A 22,186-nucleotide genomic window follows, 5' to 3' on the forward strand; every position below is an offset into this window, starting at 1 on the left:
GAATGAACTAGCCAACTACAAGGTCGTAAGATATAAATATATATTTATTACAAGATGTCATCCTCCCTCCCCCACATACAAAAGAAGGGAGGGAGAGAAAACAGGTTTCTTTTTTCAAATGAAAAAATTAAGTTAAAAGGACAGGAGTACTGTAGTATCAAGGATTACTATATGGGGAAGTTATATATACACAACTACATAGTAGTTAAGTTATTCCTCCAGACATAACAGAAGGTGGTAAGCAATCTACTCAATTAAATTCAGAAATTTATTCTCATGCTCCATCTTATACCTAGCTGAAGACTGAGTTATGTGTATAATTTCTGGATCTCCACACATCTTTAAGGTGAACTTTACTCCCTTTATCCCCTTTTGTCCTGGTCTGTTTGTTATCAGTACTTTCTCCTCCATAGCCAATCATGCTCAGGTAACAGTCATAGCATGAGCATAAGGTTAGGAGGACCAGCTGACATAAATCAAAACAACAAAGAGAGATGAAAAGAGGAGGCATAGCTCAAAAGTGGCAAACAATTAAATTCAGCGAAGCCATCTAGAAAATTCAGATGTCTTCTGAAATACAGGAAGAGTTATAATTATGAGTAGAAAATAGCAGGGAAGTTAGGGAAAAGTATATCACAAAAAGTTGAAGAAAGGATATGCCGGGAACTAGAAAAAAGAATTAAGCAGAATTATGAGTGAAGAGTGAATTTGGACTACGACTATATAAATGGAAAAAACAAAAAAGGGAAATTCATGGTTGTGAAACACTACATACTGTCAACTCAGTTGATATGGTTCATTTTGCTTTAATTCCCCACCCCCCTTTTTCTTTTATTTTTTGTTACCCAGGATAACTCTCTGGTGAGGGGGGAGGGTTTTATTTGGAAATAAAGGCAATTTTAAAAGATGCCAATAAAAAAGCTCTTAAATATTTTTCAAAAGAGTGCCTTAAGCTGACATTGATGAATAAAAGAATGTTAATGATAGTGATGTACCAACATTTTCCCTAGCACCTTCTATTACTTGTCCCTGTGGTGAAAAGGAAGCAAAAAGCAGATTTCTGATGCACGTACCTACCTCACAGGGATGCTGTGAGAAATACGACCTGTATAGCAGATAGGTTCTGTAAAGCACCTTGAACTTCTCAGAGGAAAGGCACTATAGAAATGTAAAACAATAAATTTAAGAATTAAAATCTATTAATTGTGCACATGGAAACCCAAGTACAGTAACCTGAAGAGACCCACCCCAAGAATTCTACAAGGTGTACAGTGAAATCCAGTAGCCAACATAGGAGAGATACCCAGGATTTAATTTCTGAGAGACCTGCTAAGATTTGCAACATAGACACACATTCTTTCCATGCTCTATTTCATGTGTTAGGTTATGTACTATGAACACTGCAAACTTTATAATCATTTTCTAAAGAGCTTATGGGATGGTGATATTTTTTTCTTTAAATAAGACTGTAAAGGAAAAAAAAGGACAGACTATACTTGTCTATGCAACATTCCCTCTAAAACATAACTTTTCACTAACGTCAGAGACCTGCGAGGACATTCTAAGGAAATTGCTAGTTCTAGACCAAAAAATAAACTTATTTAGGTCATTGTGACTGAAATAGAAAGAAAATAATATTGGCAACATCAACAACCATAAGACTTTTGCCTGGAACAATCTAAAGGAAGGCTGTGAAGTAAGTACAAAAGGCCATCATTTGTTGTTAACTTTATTTCTGGCTATGTTTTAAAAACAACCCTTTTATTTTGCTGGTAGGCATGTTTTTGTTTTCTTGCTTCCTGCAAGTCAACTGAACTTAAAAGATCTTTCCAGCTCCTAAGAAAGCTTAAATAGATTCATTATTTTGGTTTCTCATTAAAGAACATACCACTAACTTTCATACCCCATTTTTTTTGGAGGGGGGAAGGCAGGGCAATTGGGGTTAAGTGACTTGTCCAAGGTCACATGTCTAGTAAGTGTGACAAGTATCTGAGGGCACATTTGAACTCAGGTCCTCCTGACTCCAGGGCCAGCACTCTGCTCACTGCGCCACCTAGATGCCCCCACATCCCATATTGTACTGCAAACTAGCTGCAGTTAACTGTGTATGTCTCAAAACATGACGCTTATTAACTACTGTAAAAATGTCTGGAGCGGTCCCATATTTCAATGAGGAAGCACATGAAACTGAAACAAAACAGACACAGAACAAGCAGCTTTGTTTCCTATTTACTATCAAATGTCTACCACAATTTTAAGTACATAAAGCTTTTTTTTTTTTTACTTAATGTTACTGGACTGAATGTGCTTAAAATTTTTGAACAGAGATCAGTAACTTCAACTAAACTGCTACTTAGAAACTTTAAATGCCTTCTTATCTCAAGAATACTCTTAACACAGAATGTGTCCAAAATGGAAAAGCATGAGAGTTACTAAGACGGTGAGGGTGAGAGAGAGAGAGAGAGAGAGAGAGAGAGAGAGAGAGAGAGAGAGAGAGAGAGAGAGAGAGAGAGACACACACACAAATGTGCTTATTTAGTTTTACACAAAGTCAAGAAGCACAAAACTAAAATGGTTAGAATTACTAAGTTGTAAAGAACTATGTATACACATAGGTGAACTTTAAGAACATAGATGTGGCTAGACATATGTAAAGAGGGTAGACAGAGGCAATATGGTAAATATAACTCAAGACAGAACTGGAAAAATTATTGAGCAGACTTTAAAAAAATTAAAAAGAATCTGTGTGTGATTTTAAAAAGTGGCAAATGTTTATCTGTTCTTAATGATAACTGACTATAAGCACAACGAAGGGAAGGAATATGTCTTATTAATCTTAAATCTCTTTTCCAGGTCTAAAATAGTCCAAATTGTACATACCATGCACTTACTAAATGTCTGAATAGTAAAAATAAGCTCAAATATGTGAAACCTGAGAAGTTTATTACAGGACAAAAGCCCCCCCAAACTAGGCCACAATTCTTATGAGGTTAAAAGGTAAGTTCATCTTCAGTTGAGCTGGAGATTAACACTAATCTCTGATTTGAGCCTCAGTTTTCCTATCTATAAAGGAGGTTGTATTATTGTCTAACTTGAGCTAGTCATCTAATCTCTCTGGGCCTGTTTCCTCAACTGTGAAATGAATGGGTTAGACTTAGATGACCACTGAGGTCCCTTACAACCCTAAATCCAAGATTTTAGGGTCCCTTCCAGAGCTGATTCTAAGCCCTACTATGACAAAAGTAATGTAGGTAGCACTTGATCCATCTAAACAAGTTGCCGGCTGGCTCTGATGTGGAGTCAAAGGACTTGAGTGTGAATAACACTGGTTCTTCTACTTACTACCTGTGTAACCTTGGGCAATATACCTTAACTACTCAGGGCCTCAGTTTTTTCATTCGTAAAATGAGGCAGGTAGACTAGATCACTTCTAAAGTCCCTAACAGCAGCTGATCCTATAAACTGTTCAGAAATCTTAGGGAATCTCTTCCATGGTTGTGTTTCCACTCTATACGTTCAGGAAGTAGATAAGGATTCTCTCGTATGTATCCTCCCTATAACTTATATCCAATCTCAAATGACAAGAAAAATTTGGCCATGTTAAGTGGCAGTATAGCAGGGGGAAATTAGAAAAAAAAAACCTTCTTACCCACTCATGGTCAGGAAATATGTTGCATAGGAAAACAATACGCTACACATAGTAACTGATTTTTTAAAATAAAAGTTTCTCTGTGGGTCGAGGAAAACAAAGAACAGAATAATGGATTAGACTATATATACTAAGAAAACTTAGTCTCCACTAAGGCTCACATACAGAGGGGAAAAAAGATTTGGGAGAGAGAAATCTCTTAACTTACCTAGCTATAAAAGTATTTGAAAAAAACTCTCGTGCTATTCTTGTAGACAAAATAGATAAATGTATGCTAGACAATAGTACAATAAAAATGAATTAGAAATTGGATGAAGAGTAGGACTCCAGGATAAATAAATACTTAATGGGTTCATATCAACTTGGATGTTTTTAGAGTAGAGAGACCTGTCTTTTACCTAGTGCTATTTGGCATTTTTACTGATGTCTTGGATAATAAAATTCTTATCAAATTTACACATGACACAAAACCACAAAGTGTAACACACTGGGTCAAATTTAATAGGAAAACAGGTAAAATCTAACACATGGATTCAAAAATTTAAATTCACAAGTACAAAATAGGGGAATTATAGTTTGTCCGAAAACAAAAAACTAAGGTTCTAACAGATAGGAAGTTCAATCAATCAAGAGTGCAATATAGCAGCCAAAAATGCCAATGTGATCTTAGGCTGCATTAAAAAAGGCAGTGTTCAGAGCTAAGCAAATGATGGTATCATTGCACTCTGACCCTGGCCAGACTGTACCTGGAGAACAGCACTACACCCAATTATATGCATCATATTTTAAGAAGGAATTGAAAGCTAGAAATTTTCCTGAGGAGGACAGTCAGAAGGACTTCAAGAACATATCAAAGAAAGAGGGGATGTTTTTAGCCTGAAGAAGAGAAGGCTTTGGCTGGAGGGATGGACCCATGATTGCTGTCTTCAAGGAGGTGAAGAGTTGTCACGAGGAAAACATTAGATTTAGGAGGTAGGATGGAAGTTGTAAATAGGCAGATGTAGATCTAATGTAATCAATAAACAACTCATTCAGTCTGGCCTTCTCTGTTCTAGGTACTAGAGATACAAATACTAAAAATAAAATTAATCCCTACTCAGAAGCAGCTTAAGATATGTAATAAAAACCTACCTAACAATACAGATCATGTAAAAATGGACTCTTTGGGTTCCTCCTTCAATTGAGGTCTTCAAAGGCTGGATGAACATTGCTAGGTATGACACAAATAAAGGGTACAGGCTTGACTAGAGAAGGGTTCTTAACTAGAAGTCCATGAACTTTTTAAAGAATAACTTTGATAATTGTATTCCTATATATTTTATCTTATGCATTTAAAATCATTAGTTTGAAAAGAGGTCCATAGCTTCACCAGACTGCCAAAGGGATTCATGACATAAAAAAGGTTAATTAGAATCTTTGCATACAGAGTGTTGCATTGAGACTTTTGAGAGTCTGAGTCTGTCACTTCTTAATGGAAAGGTTCATTAACCTCATAGGGCTGATAAGCGCACACCTATTGCCATGACTGATGTAAAAACCAGAGCTGCTCTAAGAGTCAAAAGGTCAATCACTCTATCTGTACAAGGCTCATCTGATTATTACCAAATAAATACTTTAGATTTGGGTCCAGGCCAAAGCAGTTAGCTTTAGTCCAGAGAAATGACCAACTCTGTATTAAGCACTCCAGCTGGGCATCTATTTACTCTATAGGAAGTACAGAGGTTGGGGTTGCAGTGTCATCTACTAGCAAGCAAGTTACTTAATGTTATTAAGTCTCAGTGGCCTGTCTATAAAGTAAGGATAAGATGATTTGTACTGCCTAACAGATTAGTGCTTTCTCATTGAAAACCTCTTGAGGTAGTAGAAGTATTACCCCCAATTTACTGATGAAGAAACAGACTCAGAGGTTAGATGAGCCACCCAAGGACACGTAGCTAATAGGAAGTACCCAGGACTATCACCCATCATCAAATGCCATGCTTCTTTTCTACTTGCCCACAATAAAGCAGTGTGGTTTAGTGGGAAGAACGCTCACTGGAGTCAGAGAAATGGGTTCAAACTCCACCTCTGATGTTAGCTGCGTGGCCAGGCCCTGTCCCACATCAAACCAAATGCTGCAGAGCCATCATAAACACAGTATGTCCAAAATAGAATTGATCATCTTTCCCTCCAAATCCATCCCTCTTTAAAACTTCCCATTTCTGTCAAAGGCACCCTCATTCTTCCAGGACTGCAACCTCAGCACCCCTCGCTCTCTCTGCTTACCCTACATATCCAATCAGTTGCCAGGTCTTGATACTTCTACGCCTACATCCTTCATAGCCAATATAGCCAACCCTTTTTATTCACACAACCACCTCCTTCGCTTGTCACTGCTCATCTAGACTACTGAAATGTCCTTCTAATATTGGTCTCCTTTCCTCAAGCTTTCCCTCATGCTTGGGGTGTACTTCCCCTCCTCCCCTAGGCCTCTTCCTTCAAGATGAAGCTCAAGAACCACTTTGAAGGCTTTTGGTTCTACCCAACTGCCAGTGCTCTCTCTCAACTACATCTTGCATTTATTTTGCATCTACTTCTGTGTAGGGATCGATTAATTCTTTATATTGTGTCTCCCCATGAACCTGCCTAGTGCTTGGCATACATCAAGTGCTCAATAAATGCTTCTTGATAAGTTCAGTGGCCTTGGGCCAGTCACTTAACTTCCTTGAGTCTCAATTTCTCTATTTGTAAAATGAGAAGCTTGGACTAACTGCCTTCTGAGCTTCTAGCTCTACACCTGGGAATCTTTAATTATACCCCATAACTGAGCTGGTCCTCCTAAGATACACAGGATTGGGACCATAAGCTTGAACTTGCTAGCCCAGACCTTCGAATAATGTCTGATCTGACTCCAGGACCTTGCTTGGCTTTGGATATGGTTAGCTGTTGCACTTAGTACACTTGACTCTGTCATGCTGCCATCCAGATTCAGAGAGAAAAGAGAATGCTTTGACAATTCTTTGGAAGCTGAAGAATTGTGATTTCCATTTGGCAAATGAATTCTGCAGATTCTTAGAAATTATAGACCATTAATACAGTGTACTAGAAAGAGTACTGTAGGTCTAGGAAATCAGAGGCCTGGGCTCTAATCCAAATTTTGCTGCTCTATGACCATGAGTAATTCAATTCAACAAACATCTTTTAAGCTCCTACTATGTGCACAGGAGTTAAGAAAAAAGAAACACGAGGAAGTTCAAGTAGTTTATATTCTAGTGGGGAAAACATATAATAAGATTTGCAAAGTAAGATGTGAGAAAGGAAAGAGAACTATCAATTATAGGTTAATCAGGAGAGGCTTCCCATAGTAAGTAGCATGAGAATTTAGCCTTAAAGGAAGCTAAGTATGGTAAGACGTAGAAATTAAGAGTGTACTTTATGTATGAGGAACAGGCCAGTTAAAAAAAAAAAGCAGGGAGGTTGGATATGGAATCCAAGTGCACTAAGAGTTCAACAGCAAGACAGTTTAGCTGGAATGCTGCTTGCTCCCTTTTCCATTCCCCTTCTGCCTCTATTTCTCCACCTGTAAAATGAAGCTGGGCTAGATAATTTTTAGTCTCTTCAAAACGAAAAATTGTATGAAAACTTCAGCCAGTGACTCTATTCATACCTCCTCCTGCCTAACATTCCACATAACCTACATGTGGGAACAGAAAAAAAAATTCAAGGTAAACTTTATTTTTTTTTAATAAAGGACTGTATTACTAAAAAAAAGGTCACTGGACAAAGGAGGGTGATAGATACATTTTAAAGTAATGACCCTCAGAGATGGACTTTTTAAGAAAAAATGATCTTGAAATAGTTTATAACCAAAGTAGTAAATTTAGCTCAAGTTTTTAATAACACTTTAACGTCAGTCAATAAACATTAAACTCCCACTACGTATTTGCTAGGCACGGTGATTGAAAACTATGTTCCTGCAATTATAAAATGTGGCCATCTGAGTAAGAAACAATATGCACATTGGTTTAACAAATGCATATTCTAAAATATCAGGCTCCAGGTTGTTTCAAATTGTCAACATAACAATAACTTTCAAAATGAAAATTCTAATCACATCAGAAAAAAAAAAACATAAAATGCTGATTTTAAAAGACCGTGATTAAGAGCAAAATGTACCAAAAGGTTTAATCAAAGTTTCAAAAATAATGACTGATATAGTGTTATCCAGTTAAAGCAAAGCATTTTACTCAGCACCTATGTGTAAGATTCCAAGTGGTAGGTTGGAAGCTGGGGTAGGGGTGGGGGGCCTAGGGAATTTCTCCTTTTCTTCCCTCCTCCCTCCCTTAAAAGAGGGTATGGTCTTATTAATTTGAGAGAGTTCAGTAGTTATAATACTTAATTTGCACAGTACAATTTTAAGGTACAAAAAGTGTTAAGAGAATTAAACCAGTAACTTTTTGGCCCAGCTAAAATTTAGGACTATCAGGTGGTTCTGATTTAAAGTGCCATCTGAAAGGGGACACTGTCACTCCATTTTATTCCAACAAGGTCTTTGAAATAATAAAATCGGTTTTTACATGAGAAAAACCATATGGATAATTTTTTTTGGCGTTAGGATTAATTGTCTAATTTCAATCCAAAAGGAATGTTTAAGCAGATTAGTGAATGGGATTAGCATATAAAATGAGTTTGTAATCACAGCCACAGCAAAAACAAGAAAGCATAAAGAAAACTAGAAGGTATCTGATAAAAGTGCCCGGCCGTTTCCTTGGGTTCATGGGTTACTGCATTTAAAAGCAAAATTAACAGATTGGTCGCATTTTACATTTTGAAGGGGCTGTATGAACCGTCTCAGGGGTAAAGTATGGTGGGATTTCAGGGAACTCCAGTCTTCACAGATCAGGTTTGCAGCAAATAGCGAGGTCCACTGAATACACCGCAGCTCCACGGGGGCAGACCTCCCGTCTCTTTCCTGCCCCCAACTCTGTCCCGCCCCCACCCCGCCACCGGCCCAGTGGCCCGCACCCCAGAAGGTGCTCACGCAGGAGGCGTCAATCTGCAGGAGCCTCTTCCCGGTTCGGTCCACCTCACTACCTGCTCTCTAGAAATCCGCAGCCCAGGTGGGTTCTGAAGGAAAGCAAGCATCTGGAGGTGACCACGCTCCAGGAAGACTAGCAACTTTAAGGGGAGTCTGAGAAAGCTGGCTAAAAAAAAAAACCCGCGAGGGTGGGACTAAACCTTAAGTAAGCGCCCCCCCGCCCCCCCCCCCCCGCCAGCGCCTTCCCTAGCCGGGCTCGGCCTTTCTGTGTGAAGCAGGCCACAGGCTGGGTCCCTTCGGTTCGGTTCCGGGTGGTACGGGGCTGGGCCGGGTGGCGCCGAGAAGCACTTCAGTCGGGGCCGGCCGTGTAACAGGTAGGAAAACAACCAAGAGGCGGTGTGAGGAAGTGCCCCAAGAGGAAGGAAGGGAAGCAGGGAGAAAGGGAGGGAGGAGGAGAGGCTTGAACCAGGCCCTGGCCTACGGGGAGGGGGACGGAGTCAAGTAGGTGAGAGAGTGTACAGACCCCTGGGACTGGGGTCTCGCCGCGGCCAGGCAGCTGAGGGCCGGCGCGGGATCGGGGGGAGCCGCCGCTTTTTCCTCAGACACCGGGCGGGGGCGGGAGGGGGGGGGCTCGGCTCGGCTCCCACCAAGCCCGCAGCCCGGACGGCCCCACACCCATTCGGCGGCCGAGGACCGAGTGCGGAACTCTGGGGACGGAGCGTGGGCAGCGGCGGCGGGGCGCGGCCCCGGGCTCCCCGGGCCACACACCACCCCCACCCCAGGGCGAGGGCGAGGCGGAGGAGTTAGAGAGAAGCAGCAGGTGGGGCCCGAGCCGCGGAGCGACGCCCGGGAGGCTGCCGGCTCAGCGGGCGGTCGAGCCCTGGGACCGGAACCGAGCGGCGACTCGGGCGGGCGGGCGGGTGAGCGAGCAGGCGGGGGCCGCAGGGCGAGTAAGGCCCAGGGAGGCGCCGGCACCTCGGACTTGGGGGCCGGGGAAGGAAGGAAAGGAAGGAGACCCCGGGAGGGGACGCCCCCGCCGTTGGGCGGCCTCTTACCTCAGGCGGTTCTCGAGTCCCTCCGCGCCGGGCAAGCTGCTCCGCGAGCCGCGCGTTCTAGGACTCAGGCAGCTTCTATACAAGAAACCGGCGGGCAGGCGGGCGGGGAGCGGGAGCGCGGGCGGGCGGCGGCGGCGGAGGCGGCTGGAGGGCGGGTCGCAACGTGCGCGCTCCCGAGCCCAGGACGGGTTCGAGCCGTGGCTGGCCGCGGCCGCGCTCTCAGAGCCCGGCCCCTAGGCAACGATTGCTCCAAATCACGTAACCTCCCGAAGAGGACGCCGTTTAGCCAATCACAAACGCCGCGCTGGGCATCACGGGAGCCGCAGGGCTATAAAAGACCTGGTTACTATTTTGTGCTCCCGAGTCACCCACTCTATAGGTAGGTTGGGTCGGGGAGGGGCTGGTATTTAGCTCTTGTTTGCGCGTGCGTGTTTTCGTGTCATCCATTCACCTTTAACGGCCACCTCTTTGCGCATGCGTTATGGCTTTTCCTTTTCGGCCTCTGATGATAGGGGCTGCTTATACTGTCTGATATTCCAGCCGTCCCCTCCAGAAAACACGGCGCCTGCGCAGCAGCCGCTGCAGTAACCGCCCCCGGGGCAAGGTGGGTGAGCGTGAAGTTGATTAGCATGGCGGCTGAATCCGGGTCCGAGCTGGGGTGGCAAGCCCTGCCCACTGCTGTCCTGGGCGCCCTGAGCACACTGGGCACTGAGTTTCTGCGTGAGTGGGAGGCGCAGGATATGCGCGTGACCCTCTTCAAGCTGCTGCTCCTATGGCTGGTGCTGAGCCTCCTGGGGATCCAGCTGGCCTGGGGGGTGTACGGAAGCACCGTGACCGGCCTGTACCACCGCCCGTCCTCGGGTGAGCCGCCCCTCCCACAGCCCCGCTTCCCCGGCCCTAACGTCCCGTGTACCACAGACCTCGCTCCCCCCACCCCCGACTGTACCATTCTTGGGGGGGGACGGACCCTATGCTGTATGGAGCCCCCTGCTAGTGCCCCCCCCCCCTGCCCCGGCTTGTACCACTGCATATCCATCCTGGCGGGTGGCGGGGAGGGGAGGTCCGTGCTAGGACAGTCTCCTGCCGCGGGACCAAGTGGCAGCTGGGCTCGTTGTCTCTAGAGTCCATCCCCTCACCCGGGGGGTGCCCCCTCAGCAGGGGATGAGGGTAGGCCACCATTCCTGGGGTTCCAGATCTCATACTCAGTCGGATGACCCTGAATGTCCTTCTGACCACAGTAGCTGGGGCCAGGGGTCCAAGGCCTAAACCTTCCAATCAGTCAGCCAACATTTATTTAAGCACCCATTATGCGCCAGGCTATGGCCCTGCCAGTGTTGGTGTGGCAGTGAGAAGACCTGGATTTCCCTCCCACCCTTTGGCTTTGGTCAGGCCTGCTTCCTCTGGCCTAGGCCTGAATGTTGATCCTGTTACCTCCCATAGGTCTGGGAGGCCAGAATGGCTCCACTCCCGATGGGTCTTCCTTGTTTCCTCCGTGGTAAGTGTCTCAGCCCAGGGTTAGCCATAACCCCGTCTTGCCCAGGTTAAGCCTTACTGTCTTAACATTTATTTTCCACTTAACAGTTGGCAAAGCACCTAGCCCTCAAAAGTCCAGGTGTGTAGGGCAGGTGATGTTATCCCCATTTCCCAGGTGGGATCATAGACTCAACATAGTAGAGCTGGAAGCAGAGCTGTGCAGAGCATGGGACTTGGCCTTGGAGAACTGGCTGCAGAGCTTCTGGGATCCTAGAATTTAGAGCTCCAAGTGACTTTTTAAGATGACCTTATCTTTTCTCAGAGGCCTGCATTCGAACCCAGGTCTTTCTTCTTGCTCTGTGATTAAGTGGGCAGCTCACGTCCACTCGGACTCTTAGTTTCCTTATCTGTAAAATGTGAATGATACTATTGATTCTCTTCTCTCTGTTGTCGTTGTTTGGAAAGCCTTTTGGAAATCTCTAAAGTTTAGCTGTAGGAATGCATGGAGTCATTTTAATCTGATACCTGTGATTTTACAGGCAAGGAAACTGATGCCCAGAAAGGGGAGGTGATCATTCAAGGTATGGTGGGGTGGTATTTAGCAGCAGAGGCAGGACTGGAACTCAATTCACCAGCTCTTTTAATTGAGCATCATTTCCACTGTTTCCATAAAAGCTCTGGATCTGTGATTGGGGAGGGGTGAGGAAGGGGATGGGAGAAGCAGGCAAAGCTGCCTTCCTTTGGTTATCATAGGCCCTAGATCTAGAGTTGGAAAGGCCCTCGGAGACTGCCAGATTCAGGTTGCTAAAAGTCTCATAGTCCCACGCTAAAAATGTAGCTAGCTCAATGTTTCAGTCTGTGCCCTCCTGTCTCCCATGTTACCTTTTCATAACCTTGGTGTGTTAGCTTTGGCCCTTTCTCCCTCCCCTTTCATATGCAATCAGTTACCAGCTCCTGTCAACTCTACCTCCACAGTTTTTCGTTTGGAGGCTCTTTATTCCTGCTGGCACTACACTAGTTTAAGTCCTCACCTTCATTTGCCAGCATCTCTTTATTATTGGACCTCTTTATTATTAGACCTCTTCTTTCTCTCCTCATCCTCCCCCTCAATTCACCCTTCATACCTTTGTCAGAGTAGTATTTCTTATATTTGATCATAAAACTTCAATGGCTAACATACAGGCATCCAAAGCCCTTTGTAACGTGGCACCACCTTCTTTACCTTTCTAGCTTTATCTCATATTACTCCCCAGCCACTCTGATTAATGCTCTGCACCCTGAAAATACTGGGTGCTCTTAGCACTCCTTGCCTTTACTCAGATACACTCTATGCCTAGAATATCCTCCCACTTTGCCTTCATTTTTATTTTTTAATTGATTTATTGATTTTTAACCTTGTCATTTTTCCAGTACTCCTCCCTCAATAAAACCCTACCACGAGACAAAGAAGTGTGGGTAAACAAAACAAATGGGTGCATTGACCATATCTAACAGCCTCCTTCTGTAACTGTGGCCACTACTTGTCTGCCAAGAAGGGGGAGGAGTGTTTCACCCCAGGCCTCTGGAGCCAGGATTGGTCACTGCATTGATCAGTTTTGGCAGCTTTCATTACCCAGTGTGGTGGTCACTGTCCATTGTTCTCTTGGCTCTACTTGCTTCACTCTGCCTCAGTTTATACAAATCTTTCTAAATTTCTCTGAATTCTTTCTGTTTGCTGTTCCTTGTGGCACAATAGCATTCCATTATATTTATATGTCACATTTTGTTCAGCTATTAAAAGTACACACAGGAGAGGCAGAATGATCTCATCTGATCTGTACCCCTGGGCAGGTGAGTTCTACAGTTCTGAATCTCATAGAAAAGGCCATCAGTGACATTCTTTTGACAAATTGGTTGCATAGCTGACTTTTCATTTTCTCCCAGGCGTACAGTAAATTAAGCCACCCTCTCAGTGATCCCAGTGTTACCAAACAGTTCAGGTCTTTGAAAAGCCACCAGCTTCTCTTACCCATATTTTAAACCTCAGCTCAAATCCTCCCTCTTCTAGGATCCGGATGTGTCTTTCTCTGCCCCTCTCCCCTCCCCACCGCACCCCCCACACACTTCCCCTGCCCAGTTGATTGGGAAAATTTTAATTTCCAAGACCAGAACAGGTAGGGCTAATAAAAGCACCCATATTGAGAAGGCTTTGTGAAGGTAGTGAAATTTCAATTCATCAAATGTTTACTAATACATGATGTGTACAGAGCACTATGCTGGGATGTGGGGAAAAGCCTTCATGGAATTCCTAGTATATTAGGAATGCTGTGATCTATACAATTTGGGGGTGGGGTTTGGAATAGATTTTTTTTTTAATAAATTAATTTATTTTTAGTTTTCAACAGTCACTTCCATAAGTTTTAAATTTTCTCTGCCTCCCTCTCCTCTCCCCTCCCCAAGACACTGTGCAATCCATTATAGGCTCTACATATACATTTCTATTAAACCAATTTTCACATTGGTCATGTTGGATAGAAGAATTGGAACGAATGGGAAGGAACCATGAGAAAGAAAAAACAAAACAAAAAAAGAGCAAATAGTCTGCTTCACTCTGCATTCAGACTCCATAGTTCTTTCTCTGGATGTGGATGGCATATTCCATCACGAGTCCTTTGGGGTTGCCTTAGCTCCTTGCATTACTGAGAAGGGCTAAGTCTATCAAAGTCATCGCACAAGGTGGCTGTTACTGTGTATGGTGTTCTCCTGGTGGAATAGATGTTTTCTATATCCCCTTCCCACTTTTATATGTCCCTTGAAGGCACTTAGTGTTCTTTTTCATCTTTGTATACTGAGCACCTAACACAGTGCCTCACACAATAAGTGTTTAATAAATGTTTGAAAATTTTAAAACAGCTGAAATGAAATACTGGTTTGTTTTATAGTCCTTCATAAAAATCATGTGAAGTAGGTAATGTGGGTAAAGTATTATTGTCCACATATTACAGATAAGAAAATTGAGACATAGAGAAGTACAGTGATTTATTTGCCCGGGAGTGAAGATCTCAGACCACATCTCCCAGCAAGGGCTCTTTTCACTCTGCCATGTTTCTTCTTCTAATATATGATGGGTGGACTGGAGAGAGATGAACAAGGTGCTGTGGGAAGTCTGCCAGGGAGAAGGCCATTATCAATCATGGAGGGCTTCTTAGAAGACATGGCATTTGAGGTAGGGCTTTAAAGGATACCCAGGAATTGAATAGAAGGGAAGGCATTCCAGGTGTAGGAAATAATGTGACCAAAGATCTGAAGGCAGAAAGCATAAAATGCCCTCAGAGAATGGTCTGGATGGAATCCTACAGAGTACATGATGGGGGTGGTTAGAGCAGCGAAGGCTTACTGTTACCAGATTGTGGAGAGCCTTTCATTGACAGGGTAAATGGAGGGACTGTGCTGTGTTCTTCCTTTCCCTAAGAAGACGTACAAAGAAGAAAAGCTAATTCTGGTTCATTTAGCATTTATCAAGTGCCTGCTGTGTGCAGTGGCGTAGCAGTGGGAGAGATGTGAAGGTCAGTAAGATGCCATGCCATCCTTGCCCAAAGAGCTTATAATGTAGTAAGGGCTGAGTATAAGTGCAATACAAATTAGGCTGGTTAAGAGTCATAAGATGAAAATGAAATACTATTTGATCAAGTTGGAGAGAGATCCCTTCTTGCTGGGGACTTCTTAGAGGAGGAGGTAATAACTGAGCTGGGCCTTAAAGAATGGGTGGGACCACACGGAGGCACTCATGGCAAAGGCCGAGGCCGGAGAGTGTGAGATGTGTATGGAAGTGGTCACCTAAAGAAGACAGACTGAAACAGTTCCCAGGGGTCATGTGTACAGATTGACATCTATGCACACGTGTATGGGTGAAAAAGGCATTTGTTGTCATATGTGATCAGCCTCCCATTTGTTTGGCATTATGCTACTCTGGGACAAGGAATGGGGTAATTGAGTGAAAGCAATATAAGGGGGAAAAGAAAGACCAATAAAAGTTGTATTTTAATTTTTAAGAGTGCAAGGCAGGGCACTCCTGCCTGACCCCCTCGCAGAAGTGGGAAGTGCTCAGTGCTCAGGTGTTGGACATTGCTCATATTTTCAGACTTTTTTTTTTGATGTATTGATCAGTTATGCTTTTTTTTTTCTCTTTGTTTTGTCTTTTTGTCATATGAGGTGGCTCTCTAGGAAGGAGGAAGAGGGGTAGTGGGGGAAACTATGGTGATAAACATGGTGGTAAAACAACATATAACAATAAAAACTAATTTTTAAAAAGAGCACATGGCAGGTGGAAGGAGAGATAATGTATATGAGAGAAACAGTTGGAAAGTAAGGATGACTCCAAATTGTGGAAGTCCAAAAGGCCAGGATAATTATGTGTGTGTTGTACACTTCAGCTAATAAGGAGATGGCGATTCATTGCCACAGACTATCATTTCAAGGAGCTGCTTAGTAACTGTGTGACTCTGGGCAAGTTATTTAACCTCCGTGTCGCAGTGTCCTCACCTGAAAAATGGGAATAATGATACACTACTTACTTCACAGGGTTGCAGTGAGTATCCAATAAAACCATTTGGGCAAAGCACTTTATAAATTGTAAAGCCTTAGTTCAGGGCGGCTAGGTGGTGCAGTGGATAAAGCCTACACGTGGCTTCTAACTGTGAAGTTGAGATTCAAACAGCCTCACTGTAGGACCTCGAGGGCCACGTGTGGCCTCAGAGATACATGTTCTCCACTCTTGGGATAGAGCATCAGGAAGACTCAGACACTAGCTATATGACCCTGGACAAGTCACTTACCCCTCTTGGCCTCAGTGTCCTCATCTGTAAAATGAGCTGGAGAAGGAAATGGCAAACCACATCGGTATCTTTGCCAAGAAAACCCCACATGGGGTCACAAAGAATCAGAAACAACTGGGAGGAAAAACAAGACAGACTAAACACAATAGTTCATTGTCAATTATTTTTTATTATTATTAACTGACCAAGACGAGGGAGGTTAGAGTGCTCAGGTATGAATGCAGGTACCGGGCAGACTACAAGAAGAGGAAATGAGAAATCTGCCCCAGTCATCCTTTACCTGAGGTCCTGTCCCACAGCGGAAGGAGCGAAGGCATGATCCCACTCTGAAAACATACTCCAGGGAGCTGAGTCATGGACCACAGTTATCAGCAACGTGGACACAAACCCCAACTGCTCCAGCAAAGTTTTGTCTGGATTGGAAGGGTTGGGGGAACCTTTCGCAATCATCCATAGCCTCCTAGCTGGCTCATGTTGACTCTTTGGTTTTCCATAGCCCTCCAAGAGAACCAGTTCAGACAAGAAACTTGCATGCCATTGGACTGGATGTTATTTCCAGATGATGGTTTAAACACACAAATATAAAGTACTACTCTCTTTACCTTGTTTCAGCAAGACTTAATCCAGCCCTGAGCAAAGGAGACAGTTTTCTTTCTAGGAACAATTTTCCCAATGCCATAGGGGTGACCGTGACCTGACCATGCTCACCTGGACCTCATTTCCTCACCCTGTAAAAAATGAAGAGGTTGGACCAGATAACATTGGAGGTCTGCCAGTTCTAGAACTAAGATCTCATGAATTTCTGGTGGCTCCCTATATCCCAAGGGAAAAAAACCAAACCTCCTTTGCCTGGCATTCAAGGCCCTCGGCAGCCTGAAGCTTCCTGGTCTAGCCAGCCATATTTGATACTTCTCTCAGTACCCTCTGTACATCAGCCAACCTTGAGATCAGGCTCTCTTCACTTAGTGTCCATTTATTCCATTTTTATCTGTGAGAGGAATGAAAGTTTTTACAACTCGTTCCAGAGTAACTGAAGACTCAGCAAATTGGTTGTGTGGAGCAGGTGTTTATCCTCACATACTTAAATAACATTATTCCCTTAATGAATATAAACAAGGACTGTGGGCATTTGGGCACTGAATAAATCCAAGCTGAATTAAGCCTAGAAATAGACTTACTTTCCTTGGCAACACTTTTGACTCAAGTACCTATGATGCTCAAGTTTCAGTGGTAGGTATTCAAGTTTTCCAGTGAATCTAAACTTGAAAATAATTTTTCAAGACTCTGGCTTAATAACTTTTAAATGTAGAAACATTCCCTAGTTCTTCTAAACCTGTGCTGGCAATTTGTTGGAATTTAGGTTGGAAATTAGAATGAAATGAGGTCAACTGAAGTACTTTTCCCTATTTCATTTGGCCCTGGTGGACAGAATAAGTACCCATGGGGTGGGAGTTGAATCATTATAGGAAGGGACCTCATAGGACATCTATAATCCAATCCCTGACTGAAGAATTTCTCCCAAGGCATTCCATTTCACTTTTGGTAGAGTTAAAAAGTTCTGTTGCTCCTAGTTAACTACTGCTGATACAGGACTATATGCCCTCTCTGTCCCATCTCATATTTTGCATGGTGGACGTTTCCCATAATCTGAAGTCAATAGAGTATTTATGCAATTCTAGAATATTAGAATAGAAACGGGAATCCCCTTTGGGACTCAGTCACAACCTATTAGGGCTGGAAGGTGATCTCAGGGATCATCTAGTCTAATGGAACCTGCAACAGAATGAGTATTGGTTTTAGAATCAGCAGGAGCAGTTTCGAATCACAGGTCTACTATTGATTTTGTGACCTTGTATAAGTCCCAAGGCTTCCGATTGTTCATCTATAACAGGGCTGTCCAACCTTAGATTTTTATTGAAACAATAGACAATATATTTTGACTTGCCACTTTAGTGAGAGCTCTATGGTAGCTCAGCCTAGTTTACTAAAGTATTTATGTAAATTTCTATGCTTGTAGGTGGGCCGCAAAATCGCCCTGTGGGCCTCATTTTGGACAGCCCTGATCCATAAAATGAGGGTGACAAGAGGGGAAAGGGCTCAGTCTTGATGCTCTCTTAGATGTTTTAGAGCTTTAAATTATATTCGCCTGGGACGGAAGCAGGCAGAGTGTGACTCAGTAAAAGGTAAATTATTCCTACAATTAGAGCTCTCAGCTATAAATGGAAGGGCTATTTACTGAGGTTCTCAGGTTCCTGTTCCTGGGGATTGTCAAGCAGAGATGGAAGACTGACTGGGGAATATAGAACATCGGAGGCCTGCTCAGGGAGGGGGTAGACTCAATTCAATTAACTGAGCATTAATTAAGCACCTCCTGTGCTGGACACTGAGGATACAAAGACAAAAACTAAATAGCTCCTGCCCTCAAGGGGCTCACCTTTTACTGGGAGAAATAGACATGTAAGCTTGTCCCGATCTGAAATGGAATTAGAGCCTAGCTCTTGTTGATTTCCAGTCCTGACCTCTAGCCACCACACCACACTCCTCTCAGATGACTAAGGAGGTCTCTTCCAGCCTTGGAAAGGGCTGAGATTTCTAAGTTTCAGGCAGAGCGGTCTCTTTCCTGGTCAGAACCTAGGGAATGCTTTAAAAAAAAAATCTCCATCAAACCTTGCTTAACTTCATGGAGTGTGGGCTTCTGGCATTCTGGGAAGTACTTTTAATACCCCCTGTTCTGTGCCTGAGCTGAGCAAGTTGATTCATTACATCCTGTCTCTTAGGCCAATAAGGAAACTCTTAGATTTTGAGTTCCGTGAGGGCAGGGATTATGCCTGAACCATTCACCACAGAGCTTTGCACACAGATATTGCCTAGATACCAGAGAACATAGGAAGCTGGAATGGAACTTGGAGATTGGCTAGTCCAACTAAGCCAAGGAAGTTAAGCAAGGTCATACCAATGTCAATAAAGAGCGGTGCCCTACTGATGAGGGTGGGGAACAGAAAGGAAACGGTATGTATTTGCTGGAAGTGCCGGACTTCAGCAATGATCATGTGTGTGGAAATGATATATCCATTTTCTCTTCCCAATTCTTTCAGGGAAACTTCAGAAAATGAATCCATCAAAACCCATCGTGAATGAGGGAAGGTGGCTTCGTGGGCCTGGCTTTCCTGCTGCCTGTGCACCAGCAGCCTGTGTGTGTTGGATTCCCATCTGCCAAGGGTCCCAGTTTCACTTACCAGTTGGGGTTTGTTTCTGGGGAAATAGCAGTCAAGGGAATGGTGTGGGTTTGAGGAAAGCAGAGAAAACAATATTGGGTTCAAATCCCAGAAAGTCTCTTCAGTTCCCCCTGTTTTCCCTTTCTAGAGGTACTTTCCCCTACTGGGGAAAGGAAGCCCTGAGACCCGACCCTAGTGGAAGCCTGGCCTGCCTGACATCTCCTTGCTAGCCTCCCCTCCCTTGTAGCCACCGGCTGTGGTCCCTTGACAGCTGACACTCTTGGGGCAACCCATACCTGGAATGAATCCAGGAGAGGTGGTGGAAAGGAGGAGCCTTAGCTTTGCTTTCCTCTTCTAGTTCTGAGTCCTTTTCGATAAGGTTGAGAATCACAGCCAGCACTGTCACGATGGGGTGCTAGTTATGAGGCAGCTTTGGATAGAAAAACATTTTTGCTGTGCGGGTCTGTGCTGAGTTTTCCAGTAGATCTCATTCTTGAAGGGGAAAAAAAAAGTTGTTTCCACTTAATTCCTCCCACCTTCCAGGAGGCCTTTGGGGAAGAGACTTGCCTAGGGCATGAGTAACTTCCAGTTCCAGCCTTGCTGAAACCTGTCTCCCCCTCCAAGATATCCCAGTAGAGTGTGAGCCCCAGGCTGGGGCCAGCCTGGATCTGAGAAGTGAGACAGGACTGGACTGGAAGTTTCCCTGATCAGATGGGCCTGAGCCTCAAAGGAGACACTGCATGCTCCTCATCCACTTATACCCATTGCATTCCCTTCCACCTGAGGCTGTACTTAGAGCTCCCCCACGTGGGGGTAATTGGATTCACTAACCTGTCCAGGGTGTGGGCTGAGAACTAGAGTAAGGCTTCAGCATTGATGGTTGTACTCCTGTTGCTTGACAACAGACCAGATTGGACTCTTAACTTAGCTGGACAGGAGGGTCAGCAAATGCAGAATGACTGTCTTTCTGATGGAATTTTCTCCATTCCTTCCTCCTGTCCTAGTCTGAAAACTGAAGAAGAGACTAAAGATGTGTAGGACCACAGCCAGCCTGTGGCTTGAAAGTCACCCATTTCTTTAGCTGGTTTCAGCTCTTCCATATACCCAAAGGGCCTTTGAAGAGAATAGGCCAGAACATACCATGTTCTTAAGTAGTACTGGCTTAATATAGCCGAAGGATTTAGTGGCAGGAGGCTAGGCAAGGCCAGTACTAGCTTGCAGGAAGGATGTTTTTCTCCAGGGCCCCATTGCATACCGAGCAGTGTTACCTCTTCAGTGAAGGGTATGAGCGATAAGTGTTCTTACCTGCAAGTTGGGTGTTTTGGAGCCCCATCCTAGGGGAGGGAGGGGCGTATGGGGAAAGGCCCACTGAATGATTTCACATTTGTTATGAAAACTTGACAGGCCAGCCAGCAGCTACCTCATCTCTCCCCTTCTCTGGCTTTTACATCTTTGCCTTTTCTTCTTCCCACTGAATCAGTGGTGCAAACTAATAAAAGCTTATGTTTGTGACACATCTTTTTCTAAATGGTCTTTGCTAATTCATCTTTAAAGGATGTTGGGAGAAGACTGTATTTGACAACCCATATCTCTTCTAGATTACCTTTTGACTATCACTGCATCTGTCTGCCTACCTTTAATTTTACCCCTTAACACTCACATGAAAACAATACTTGTGGGTCTTAACGTGGAGTTGTGTCCATCATATCACATCATTCAGAATAGGAAAAAATGTTCTTTTCAATGACAAGACAGTGAGTGAAAACAGTTTTCAGGGATGTCAGTGACCTGAAAGACTAGCTGTACCTGCTTCAACTCAGCTGACACCCCACTAGGATGTGGGCACAGTTTGGAACAGAGAAGCCTGATGCATCCATGACATCAAAGTCCTTCCAGAGATGATTTTGCCTTCTAGTAAGCTACCTTTGAAACAAATGGCAGAATAGCTACTTTGGGCTACCCTGGGAAAAGAGAATTGTGAGTGGCACCCTGGGTACCAGTGCAGTTCCATCACTGACAGATTGTGACCTCCACATCATTTCTCCCTCACTGAGCCTCTCATGCAAAATGAAAGGGGTGAACTCGATGAGCTAACAAGCTTTACACTTTACAGCCAGAACCATTCTGCCTCCTACCTTGCTGGCTATTTGGAATATCTTACAAACTTTTGGTCTGGACATAAGTGTGCAATATTAGGGCTTAATTGGGAGCGCATAGACCCCAACTTGGAAAGTGGATTCAGATGTGACCCTGGACTGACAGCTCTGATGGGCATGACCCTTGCCACCCTCCCCACCTTGTGTTCCCTTCAGGTACTACAGCCTCAGAGTAAGAAGAGCCCTATTTGTGGTTCAGACAACTTGGCTGACAATTTTATAGGACTGGTAAGTGCCAGTGTTATCACCACATTTTCACGGAGGGAAACTGGTCCAAAGAGTGACTTTTCTGTAGGTATAGGAGTCAAGATGGGTCACATCTTGTATGATGGCAAAACCACAGGTATCAATGACTCATGCAAAGCCTCCCCAAATCTCAGATAGCCAGCAATGGCATAGCACTTTACAGGTGTGCAAAATGCTTTCCATGGGATCTCCATGACAATCCTGTGAGGCAGGGGCAGTCATCTTCCTTATTTTACAGAGGAGGAAACTCAGGCTGAGTGAGGGGCAGTCATCTGACCAGGGTCACCCAACCAGTTGATGTGTGAGGCAGCATGTGACCTTGGATCTTCACCTAAATGCCTACCTCTTCTAGTTACAACCTGAATGAGCCAGCCAGTGCATATTTGGGACTTTCTAAAGGGAACCTATTCAGGATTGGTTCTAAAATAGGAACTCTTCTTAAAATCAAGCTGTCACTTTTCCTGTTCCCAGCCAGCTCAAATTCAAGCAGGGAATGGGTATGGAAGCACCCCTAGGCCTGGTGGTGTCCACCTGAAGGAAGCATGAATCAGAGGCTCAGAC

The 22,186-nt window shown here is 44.1% G+C and overlaps 2 protein-coding genes across 4 annotated transcripts in view; one reads left to right on the plus strand and one right to left on the minus strand.

The window, feature by feature from the left end:
• RHOA (ras homolog family member A) overlaps positions 1-10,178 on the minus strand; it is a 70,275-nt gene extending 60,097 nt beyond the window's left edge. Inside the window, exons 1-2 of one of the 3 annotated variants that reach the window (XM_036737523.1) lie at positions 9,722-9,944; positions 1,078-1,158 (exon numbers count right to left, since the gene is read on the minus strand). The gene's annotated coding sequence lies outside the window, so the exon portion shown is untranslated. Of the gene's footprint in view, positions 1-1,073; positions 1,159-9,721 lie in introns of all 3 variants that reach the window. The other 2 variants (XM_036737524.1, XM_036737526.1) reach the window with 2 other exon arrangements.
• On the plus strand, positions 8,984-20,742 carry TCTA (T cell leukemia translocation altered). The gene is made up of 4 exons (XM_036737527.1): positions 8,984-9,040; positions 10,262-10,582; positions 11,162-11,216; positions 19,104-20,742. The coding sequence occupies exons 2-4, from the start codon at positions 10,351-10,353 to the stop codon at positions 19,144-19,146; spliced, it is 330 nt and encodes a 109-aa protein (XP_036593422.1). The 5' UTR covers positions 8,984-9,040; positions 10,262-10,350; the 3' UTR covers positions 19,147-20,742.
• The last annotated feature ends 1,444 nt before the right edge of the window (positions 20,743-22,186 follow it).

The sequence above is a fragment of the Trichosurus vulpecula genome, chromosome 9, assembly GCF_011100635.1.
Source record: "Trichosurus vulpecula isolate mTriVul1 chromosome 9, mTriVul1.pri, whole genome shotgun sequence".
Lineage (NCBI taxonomy): Eukaryota > Metazoa > Chordata > Mammalia > Diprotodontia > Phalangeridae > Trichosurus > Trichosurus vulpecula.

What these genes read in the sequence shown, in the direction of transcription:
- TCTA (XM_036737527.1), top strand. Translation starts at nt 10,351, where the DNA reads ATGGCGGCTGAATCCGGGTCCGAGCTGGGGTGGCAAGCCCTGCCCACT. An exon ending in GTACCACCGCCCGTCCTCGG is followed by an intron (nt 10,583 to 11,161) that starts GTGAGCCGCCCC and finishes TACCTCCCATAG; the next exon opens with GTCTGGGAGGCCAGAATGGC. An exon ending in TCTTCCTTGTTTCCTCCGTG is followed by an intron (nt 11,217 to 19,103) that starts GTAAGTGTCTCA and finishes CAATTCTTTCAG; the next exon opens with GGAAACTTCAGAAAATGAAT.